Raw genomic sequence first — 11,399 nt, forward strand, 5'->3', positions numbered from 1 at the left:
AACCTCCAAAAGCATGGAGGTTAAAGAACACCCTACTAAAGAATGAGTGGGTCCACCAGGCAATTAGAGAAGAAATTAAAAAATATATGGAAACAAACGAAAATGAAAATACAACAATCCAAACTCTTTGGGATGCAGCGAAGGCAGTCCTGAGAGGAAAATACATTGCAACCCAGGCCTATCTCAAGAAACAAGAAAAATCCCAAATACAAAATCTAACAGCACACCTAAAGGAAATAGAAGCAGAACAGCAAAGGCAGCCAAAACCCAGCAGAAGAAGAGAAACAATAAAGATCAGAGCAGAAATAAACAATATAGAATCTAAAAAAACTGTAGAGCAGATCAACGAAACCAAGAGTTGGTTTTTTGAAAAAAATAAACAAAATTGACAAACCTCTAGCCAGGCTTCTCAAAAAGAAAAGGGAGATGACCCAAATAGATAAAATCATGAATGAAAATGGAATTATTACAACCAATCCCTCAGAGATACAAACAATTATCAGGGAATACTATGAAAAATTATATGCCAACAAATTGGACAACCTGGAAGAAATGGACAAATTCCTAAACACCCACACTCTTCCAAAACTCAATCAGGAGGAAATAGAAAGCTTGAACAGACCCATAACCAGAGAAGAAATTGGATTGGTTATCAAAAATCTCCCAACAAATAAGAGTCCAGGACCAGATGGCTTCCCAGGGGAGTTCTACCAGATGTTTAAAGCAGAGATAATACCTATCCTTCTCAAGCTATTCCAAGAAATAGAAAGGGAAGGAAAACTGCCAGACTCATTCTATGAAGCCAGTATTACTTTGATTCCTAAGCCAGACAGAGACCCAGTAAAGAAAGAGAACTACAGGCCAATATCCCTGATGAATATGGATGCAAAAATTCTCAATAAGATACTAGCAAATCGAATTCAACGGCATATAAAAAGAATTATTCACCATGATCAAGTGGGATTCATTCCTGGGATGCAGGGTTGGTTCAACATTTGCAAATCAATCAACGTGATACATCACGTTAATAAAAAAAAGAGAAGAACCATATGATCCTGTCAATCGATGCAGAAAAGGCCTTTGACAAAATCCAGCACCCTTTCTTAATAAAAAACCCTTGAGAAAGTCGGGATAGAAGGAACATACTTAAAGATCATAAAAGCCATTTATGAAAAGCCCACAGCTAACATCATCCTCAATGGGGAAAAACTGAGAGCTTTTTCCCTGAGATCAGGAACACGACAGGGATGTCTACTCTCACTGCTGTTGTTTAACATAATGCTGGAAGTTCTAGCATCAGCAATCAGACAACAAAAGGAAATCAAAGGCATCAAAATTGGCAAAGATGAAGTCAAGCCTTCACTTTTTGCAGATGATATGGTATTATACATGGAAAATCCGATAGACTCCACCAAAAGTCTGCTAGAACTGATACATGAATTCAGCAAAGTTGCAGGATACAAAATCAATGTACAGAAATCAGTTGCATTCTTATACACTAACAATGAAGCAACAGAAAGACAAATAAAGAAACTGATCCCATTCACAATTGCAGCAAGAAGCATAAAATACCTAGGAATAAATCTAACAAAGATGTAAAAGATCTATATGCTGAAAACTATAGAAAGCTTATGAAGGAAATTGAAGAAGATATAAAGAAATGGAAAGACATTCCCTGCTTATGGATTGGAAGAATAAATACTGTCAAAATGTCAATACTACCCAAAGGTATCTACACATTCAATGCAATCCCAATCAAAATTGCACCAGCATTCTTCTCGAAACTAGAACAAGCAATCCTAAAATTCATATGGAACCACAAAAGGCCCCGAATAGCCAAAGTAATTTTGAAGAAGACCAAAGCAGGAGGCATCACAATCCCAGACTTTAGCCTCTACTACAAAGCTGTCATCATCAAGACAGCATGGTATTGGCATAAAAACAGACACATAGACCAATGGAATAGAATAGAAACCCCAGAACTAGACCCACAAACGTATGGCCAACTCATCTTTGACAAAGCAGGAAAGAACATCCAATGGAAAAAAGACAGTCTCTTTAACAAATGGTGCTGGGAGAACTGGACAGCAACATGCAGAAGGTTGAAACTAGACCACTTTCTCACACCATTCACAAAAATAAACTCAAAATGGATAAAGGACCTGAATGTGAGACAGGAAACCATCAAAACCCTAGAGGAGAAAGCAGGAAAAGACCTCTCTGACCTCAGCTGCAGCAATTTCTTACTTGACACATCCCCAAAGGCAAGGGAATTAAAAGCAAAAGTGAATTACTGGGACCTCATGAAGATAAAAAGCTTCTGCACAGCAAGGAAACAACCAACAAAACTAAAAGGCAACCAACGGAATGGGAAAAGATATTTGCAAATGACATATCGGACAAAGGGCTAGTATCCAAAATCTATAAAGAGCTTACCAAGCTCCACACCCGAAAAACAAATAACCCAGTGAAGAAATGGGCAGAAAACATGAATAGACACTTCTCTAAAGAAGACATCCGGATGGCCAACAGGCACATGAAAAGATGTTCAATGTCGCTCCTTATCAGGGAAATACAAATCAAAACCACACTCAGATATCACCTCACGCCAATCAGAGTGGCCAAAATGAACAAATCAGGAGACTACAGATGCTGGAGAGGATGTGGAAAAACGGGAACCCTCTTGCACTGTTAGTGGGAATGCAAATTGGTGCAGCCGCTCTGGAAAACAGTGTGGAGGTTCCTCAGAAAATTAAAAATAGACGTACCCTATGACCCAGCAATAGCACTGCTAGGAATTTATCCAAGGGATACAGGAGTACTGATGCATAGGGGCACTTGTACCCCAATGTTTATAGTAGCACTCTCAACAATAGCCAAATTATGGAAAGAGCCTAAATGTCCATCAACTGATGAATGGATGAAGAAATTGTGGTTTATATACACAATGGAATACTACGTGGCAATGAGAAAAAATGAAATATGGCCTTTTGTAGCAACGTGGATGGAACTGGAGAGTGTGATGCTAAGTGAAATAAGCCATACAGAGAAAGACAGATACCATATGTTTTCACTCTTATGTGGATCCTGAGAATCTTAACAGAAACCCATTGGGGAGTGGAAGGGAAAAAAAAAAAAAGAGGTTAGAGTGGGAGAGAACCAAAGCATAAGAGACTGTTAAAAAACTGAGAACAAACTGAGGGTTGATGGGGGGTGGGAGGGAGGGGAGGGTGGATGATGGGTATTGAGAAGGGCACCTTTTGGGATGAGCACTGGATGTTGTATGGAAACCAATTTGACAATAAATTTCATATATTAAAAAAAAAAAAGAAAAGGAGTAAACTATATATGTTTGTAAATGATATAATCTTATATAAAGAAAATTATAAAGAATATACAAAACATCCATTAGAACTAATAAATGAATTCACAAAGTCACACAATACAATGTCAACATACAGAAATTAGATATATTTAAATTCCACCAGTGAATAATCAAAAAGAGAGTTGAGAAAAATTCCATTTACAATAGCCTTGAAAAATAAGAACATACATATTTAGGAATAAATTTAACCAAGAAAGTGCAAGATTTATATATTAAAAGCTATAAAACCCTGATAAAGGAAAGTCCAATATATTCTCTAGATATATCTGGAGTTTGAAAATGGGACTACATATTGGAAATATACAGGATTAATAAATTATATTCAGAATATTCTGGACTTGATATCAAGATGGCTTTGTGTTTAAACCATAGATTATTCTAATTTCCTTTTCAAAATTTTCTAAATTTTGAAGGGAAACAGTATATATAGCAAACAAGGGAAATTTTAGGTACAATTCAATTGGAACTAGAAACAGAACACATATAATTATTCACATCTAAAATGACTTTGCTGTAAGTGAGGAAATAATGTCATGTATACCTAATCCTAAACTGTAGTCTCTTACATTAGCCAATTCTCAGAGACTGAATTTATTGGGTAAATAGTAAGAAGGAGAAAGAGAGAAACAGATAGAGAGGTAGAGAAAGACAGAAAGAGAAAGAGAAAAATTGAAGGAATCGGGTTAAAAAGAAGAAAGGGAACAAAAATGACAGTAAGAACAAGACAGGGGAACCATTAAAATGAAAATGAGTAATGACTCTAGAGAAGGAAGACAAAACTTGAGGATTAATATACAGAATATAAATCTGTGGAACAGATGCACTAATTTAGACACTGTCACCAAGCCATGGCTTATACCTTATTTTCCTCATCTACAAAGTGAGATTGTTGGATGAGTGTTCCTTCAGGGTCTGAACGTACCTAAAGAGAAGACACATGGAAAAATGGGGAGTGTTCTCATCTTTTCCCACCAGCCATTCTACTCCCAAACCACTGCTGCCTCCAGGACATCTTCCTTTTCCATCAGTGCTTTCCCTTCGTCCAGTTACATGGGGTGGGTGGGTAGAGCAGACAGCAAAGTTACCTGTCAGCTCTAAATGAATTCCAATAAAAAATAAAAATCTGGCTACTGCTATCTACTCTAATAGGAAATTTGAAGCAGAGCTCAGATTATTAAAATGTGGGTGGTATGTGGATATATTTTCCAAATGTTGACACAGAACTATTATTTCTGTACAAATATCTTCACAACTCTCTCTCTGATGTGTTTGGTCCTGACTCCATAGATGACCGGATTAAGGGCCGGTGGGACAGCCACATAAAGATTAGCCAGAAGAATGTGGATATAGCGGGGAATGTTTCTGCCAAAACGGTGTGTCATAAAAGAAAAAAAAGCTGGTGTGTAAAAGCACAGCATGACACAGACATGAGAACCACAGGTATTGAGAGCCTTTAGCCGGGCATCCTGAGAAGGAAGGCGGAAAACAGCTCGAAGGATAAGCACATAGGAGGAGGCAATCAGGATCACATCCACAATGATATTAGAAATCACCATGAGCCCATAGATAATGTTGACCTTGATGGGTGCACAGGCCAACCGGGCAAGACCCATGTGCTCACAGTACGTATGAGGGATGATGTGATGCCCACAGAAGGGCAACCTCAGAATGAGAAACACGAATGGAGTCACAAGAATTAAATTTCTTCCAACAACAAGAGAAGCTAGGATGCTGATGGTTTTATTGGTGAGGATCATGGTGTACTGGAGAGGGTTGCAGATGGCAACAAAGCGGTCATAAGCCATGGCCACCAGGAGAACGGTCTCCATTCCTGTGAACATGTGGATAAAGAACATCTGGGCAAGGCAGCCCCCAAAGCTGATCTCTTGTTGGTTGAACCAGAAGATGCCCAGCATTTTGGGGATGGTGGACGTGGACAGACCCAGATCGATCATAGACAACATGGCCAGGAAGTAGAACATGGGCTGGTGGAGACTGTGTTCAGTCTTGATCACAAAGAGAATGGTGATGTTCCCCACAAGGGCAATCAGGTACACAATGCAGAATGGGAAAGCAATCCAGATATGTACAGTTTCCAGTCCTGGGATTCCTAGCAGGTGAAACAAGGGGGGATGGAAGTGGGTGTCATTGATGGAAGTCATTCTCCCAGCAAGTGTCATTGAATTCCTGTTGAGGTGTAGGTATCTCACTCTCGTTATGACCTTTTCTTTATCAAGGTCCTGGAAAGATGTAAGAACTCTGTGTGTGTTAGAGTGCTATGGGTGGTGTGCTACAGGTCTTGGTATGAGTAGTTGGTTACAGACATTAGAGATTCTGCTCTTTGCAAAGGGTAATTGGGTAACTCTCTTTTTTTTTAATAACTTTTATTTTTTAATATTTATTTATTTTGACAGAGAGAGATAGTGTGAGTGACTGGGGGGGGGGGCGGGCAGAGAGAGAGTGATAGAGAGAATCCCATGCAAGCTCTGCACTGTCAGCACAGAGCTTGACACAGGGCTTGAACTCACAAACCATGAGATCATGACCTGAGCTGAAAGCAAGAGTCAGAGACTAAACCGACTGAGCCACCCAAGCACCCCCTTTTTAAAAAATGTTTATTTACATATTTTGAGAAAGAGAGAGAGTGAGAGAAAGAATGTGAGCCAGGGAGAGGCAGAGAGAGGAAGACAGAGGATCCCAAGTGGGCTCTGCGCTGACAGCGGAGAGCCCAATGAGGGACTCAAACTCAGAAACCATGAGATCATGACCTGAGTTGAAGTCAGACACTTAACCCACTGAGCCACCCAGGCTCCATTCTGATTTCTTTTTAATCTCCCCTTTTTACTGATGCCCCAGGCCCTAGTAACCACCCTTCTACTTTATGTTACTGTGAGTTTGGCTTTTTTTTTTTCAAGATTCCATAATAACTGAGATCGTGTAATATTTATCTTTATGTGACTGGCTTATTTCACTTTGGTATTTTGTCCACAGATTCATCCATGTTGTTGCAATACAGGATATCCTTCTTTTTAAAGAATGTATAATATTCCATTGCATATATAGACCACCTTTTAAAGTTTCTTTCCCCACGTAGAAATTTAAGATAAATTGGCAAAAGTGAATGTTAATCAGTGAAGTTTCTTTCCCATATGAAGCTTCTTTTTCAATAGCTGTTGACTTTTGTAACTGTTGAGAAAAATTTGAGATCAGATCTAATAATCTACTGCCTAGAGCTGGAAGAATGGGAAGTGATTGATTAATGGGCATAGGATTTCCTTTTGAATTGATGAAATTTTATAGAACTAGATAGTGTTAACAGTTGTACAATGTTGTGAATGTACTAAGTGCCACTGAATTGTAAAGTTTAAAATGGTTAAAGTGGCACTTTCATTTATATTTTATAATTTAAAAAAATTTCTGGTTATATAGATACCCCAAAAAGCCCAAAGACTTAGTCCAAGCATTTCAAAGACTGAAAACAGAGAATAAGGAAAAAGAAGGCGAAAAATAAAGTAAAATACTACCTGTTGTATATTTTATGTGAAATAACAAGAACTGACAATCGACCAAATAGCAGACAGCAAGGTTCATGGGGATTTCCCTAGAGCTTCTCTTCAGCAAGTTTAATGACAAAAGGGAATTCCTATTCATTTTAATTTCAATGTCTGAGACTCTCTGGCACCTGGAGACTTCATTATAAATCCCCTCAACACACACACACAAGAACAATTTATAAACATCTCTTAGGGCATATTGAGGGTGTATAAATACATAATTTCAGTAATTAAATGCACAGTTGCCAAATGATTTCCTAAGATGGAACATAGGGAATGTGGTAAGTGTTTGTGATCAATGCATCTGCAATGTGTGCTTAAGACTGGAATTTGGCTTCACAGAAATTGAGTTAAGACCTAGAGTACTGGGACTGGGAATGGTACAGATCACTGGTCTGGAGAAAGGTAGGAGGAAGACTAAGATTGGAGAGGAAATATCTACACCTGTAATATTTCAGGCATATATAACCTCATCTACTCAACCCAATAATAATCTGAGATAGATAGTACTATGTTTATTTCCAGATGAAACTGAAATACAGAATATGTGTGACTGACATAAGGTCAGAAGGCCAGCAAGAATAGAATCAGGACTCTATCCCATGCCACAATGCAAGTGATATTACATGGTGTCTACTTCTGCTTCTTTTCCCATACTGCTTTGATAGTGAGTGAGACACAAAGTTTAAAAAAATAGTCATAGTAGGCAAAAAAGGAGAGAGTAATGAGTTTGAACTCCTTTATAATTGAACTGATTCTACACATTCTATACCCTTGATATAAGAAAGGACACAATATGGTAATCAGTTGTTGGTCTCTCTCCATGCTTTATATTTCGAAAGGATTAAACGGAATTCAAACTTGATTATTGGGAGACCCAAATTCATGATTGACGCCATGAGCCAAGATAAGCCAAGAGGTGAAAAGCATAGCTTGTTACAATAACAAAAAATGTCTTTGGAACTAAATGAATAGATGTATAGTGAGGAATTTTGCCTTACCCAAAAAGAGGTCTGGACTTTGTGTCCAAAATACATAAATTTGGACACCAAAGCTCAGGTGAGCCTCCGTGGTTGGCAATATAACTATGCATATTGTCACACATTAATTCCAGGAGGGTAACTCATTCTGATTCCATGAGGGAGGACAATGGATACTTCACATTTGCAAACCTCACATTTTACCATCAGCATCTCTTCCTTTGTCTGATTTATGATTTTAATCTTTCCCTATAGTAAACTGTAACCATGAGTATAATAGCTTTCAGTGAGTTCTGTGAGTCGTTCTAGTAGATTAGTGAACCTGGAGGTAGTATGGGAAACTTCCTGAACTTGCAGTTGATGTCAGAAGTGAGAACAGTGTCAAGAACTGTGCCCTCAAATTTGTGGTTTGGCCAGCTCCAGGAAGCAGATCAGATCTGATGTCACATTTCCCTCTCACCAGTTACAGAAGTCAACAGGTTCTTCAGAAAGATCTTTATATGGGGAAGAAACTTCACAGATTATCATTGCCCCTTGCCAACATATCTCAAAATTGCTACTTGGGCATACCCTAAGAATTATGTGGATCTCCTTCTAGATTCTCAGTTCTGTTCCATTGTCTCTTTTCCTTTCTTTTTTTTTTTTAAATAGCAACACTGCCATAATCATCATAGTTTTATAGAAAATCTCAACATTTGGTAATGAAAATCTTTCAGATTTATTCTTCTTTGAGGTAGTTTGGTTATTCTAGGTCCTTTATTTCTCCACCCCTTATCTTTCTCTCTCTCTCCTTTCACTACTTTCACTAACAAGTTTACAAACACAGGTCCATATCAGTGTCACAAAGCTTAGTTTCTCTTAATTTCACATCTTGATTCTGCTGCTTATTAGCAATGGGCAGTTAATGAGCTTATCAAAACCTCTCTCTTCCATAAATGAGAACTTGTGTCACAGAATTGTGGGGGGAGAACTAAATGAGATAGTGTATGCAAATAATGACAACAACAATATCTGAAAAATTGTAGGTACTCAATTAATGATAACCATGATTATTGTGCCGGCTATTATTATGATCAATTTTATTATCTCCTAATAGTATTTATTTCTTCAGGAAGAGGAAAATTAATGCATTTAATTCCTCTGAACCCATCATTTTAGGAAAGACACAATGTTAGCTTCTACATTGTTTACCACTTATACTGCAGGTCAGGAGTGATACTGGGATAATTTATGGAGAGCTGAAAAGGGGTAAAGAATCAAAGGCCTTTAGAAAAATTTGTTCCCATTATGAATCCTTTGTTAAGGAATGTTTTTATCTTTAATTTTTGTAGATCTCAGTTAACTGTGGATGAATTGTCCAGTGGGAACCACCAACAACTTTTAAAAATCACACCATCATCAGCCTGCTGGAGAATGTCTTCTCCCAATGTCACTGAATCCCATCCTTCTTCATTCCTACTGCTGGGGATTCCAGGGTTGGAAGTTGCACAAATCTGGCTTGTATTTCCCTTCTGTGCTGTGTATCTGATTGCTCTTGTTGGAAATGTTATCATTCTGTTTGTTATCTGGGTTGATCATAGCCTTCACCAACCTATGTTCTACTTTCTGGCCATGCTGTCAGTGATTGGCCTAAGTCTCTCTACTACTACCATCTCCAAGATGCTGGGGATCTTCTGGTTCAGCCTTCAGGAGCTGTGCTTTGGGTGCTGTGTTGCTCAAGTGTTTTTTATCCACTTTTTTACAGTCATGGAGAGCATTGTACTTCTTGCCATGGGTTTTGATCATTATGTGGCTATTTGCAACCCCCTCAGGTACAGCATGATTCTTACCGACAGAGTGATTGGTGTGATTGCTGTGATAGTGGTACTAAGAAGCTTATGCATGATTGTTCCCATCATTTTTCTCCTCCTGAGGCTGCCTTACTGTGGACACAGAATCATCCCTCATACCTATTGTGAGCACATGGGAGTGGCATGTCTAGCTTGTGCCAGCATTAATGCCAATGTCTACTATGGTCTTGGAAATATTTCTATCTTGTTTCTGGATGTGCTTCTTATCATTGTCTCGTATATTAGGATCTTATATGCTGTCTTCCACCACCCTTCCCAAGATGCCCGCCTGAAAGCTCTGAATACCTGTAGCTCCCCTATTTGTGTTATCTTGGTCTTCTTTGGTCCAGCTCTCTTCTCTTTTCTCACTCACCGCTTTGGTCATGACATCCCCGAGTATATCCATATCCTCCTGGCTAACCTCTATGTAGTCATACCCCCTGCCCTCAACCCAGTCATTTATGGCATCAGGACCAAGTAGATCCAGGAATGGGTAGAGAGTCTCTTTGTTAAAACAAGATTGATGAGAGGTAATTCATTCAAGTCATGAAATTATAGGGTCTGAAAGGACTAAAATTTATGATAAAATTAATAAATTTCTTTCACCAAAATTAATTTTCTCTCTATATAGATATCTATAGCTATAACTATAGATGATATATATAGATATAAGATGATATAGATATAGATATAGAGATAGATATAGAGATAGATATAGAGATAGAGAGAGAGAGAGAGAGAGATAGAGATAGAGATAGAGATAGAGATAGAGATAGAGATGATAGAGATACAGACATAGATATAGATATAGATATATGTGAGATATATATCAGAAAGAATACTGCCTGTAATTGTTGGAGGTATGTACACTTCTGTGTGTCTGAATGTGTACTTGCAATGATACTCTCTGTTGACCTCTGGCAGAGAATATTACATACAAGAATAAATTTAAAGGAGGAAAACTTTGATTCACTGAAATAACTTTGTGTTAAAACTGTTTGGTGTTCTAGATCTCTTTCAGGCAATAATAAGATTTCTTTGACAGAGGTGTTCAATTAGAGATCACATAACCAATTACAGGTATTAAGTAAACTGCAACAAGTTTCTATAATTAATAAAGTACTGCTTAAAAATAAATACTACAGTTTTTACTAAAGCTTATGCAAGCAAAATATGGGAATTAGACTAGATTTTTTGGTGTTTTATTTTTTCCTTTTCTGTTCTCTCAAATTCCTGATCCTATGAAGTTCCTTATAAGCCTAACCTTCAATATAATACACCCTCATTCTTTTTTTTAAAGATTGTTTTTTAATGTTTATTTTTTCAGAGAGAAACAGAGTGCAAGTGGGGGAGAGGCAGAGAGAGAGGGAGACACAGAATCTGAAGCAGGTTCCAGACTCTGAGCTGTCAGCACAGAGCCTGATGCAGGGCTCAAACTCATGAACTGTGAGATCATGACCTGAGCAGAAGTGAGGCACTTAACTGACTGAGCCAGCCAGGTGCCCCGATACACCCTCATTCTTGAACTGACAAATTTAATACTATGTCATCTGGTTAGCCCATCCTGGAGTTAGTGTGGAACAAATGAAAATTGCAAGAGGGAATATTTTTCAACAGAGAAATTAGTTAAAAAAAACAGACAATAAAAAGA

General features: G+C 38.1%; 2 protein-coding genes across 2 annotated transcripts; one reads left to right on the forward strand and one right to left on the reverse strand.

The window, feature by feature from the left end:
* Positions 1 to 4,259: 4,259 nt before the first annotated feature.
* Positions 4,260 to 5,649, reverse strand: LOC131488698 (olfactory receptor 52E4). The gene has a single exon (XM_058690559.1). It carries the CDS (start codon positions 5,563 to 5,565, stop codon positions 4,612 to 4,614), a length of 954 nt encoding a protein of 317 aa, XP_058546542.1. The 5' UTR covers positions 5,566 to 5,649; the 3' UTR covers positions 4,260 to 4,611.
* A 3,657-nt stretch (positions 5,650 to 9,306) lies between these two features.
* LOC131488699 (olfactory receptor 52E8-like) lies at positions 9,307 to 10,229 on the forward strand. The gene has a single exon (XM_058690560.1). It carries the CDS (start codon positions 9,333 to 9,335, stop codon positions 10,227 to 10,229), a length of 897 nt encoding a protein of 298 aa, XP_058546543.1. The 5' UTR covers positions 9,307 to 9,332.
* Positions 10,230 to 11,399: the final 1,170 nt, after the last annotated feature.

This window comes from Neofelis nebulosa, chromosome 10, assembly GCF_028018385.1.
Source record: "Neofelis nebulosa isolate mNeoNeb1 chromosome 10, mNeoNeb1.pri, whole genome shotgun sequence".
In the NCBI taxonomy this organism is placed as follows: domain Eukaryota; kingdom Metazoa; phylum Chordata; class Mammalia; order Carnivora; family Felidae; genus Neofelis; species Neofelis nebulosa.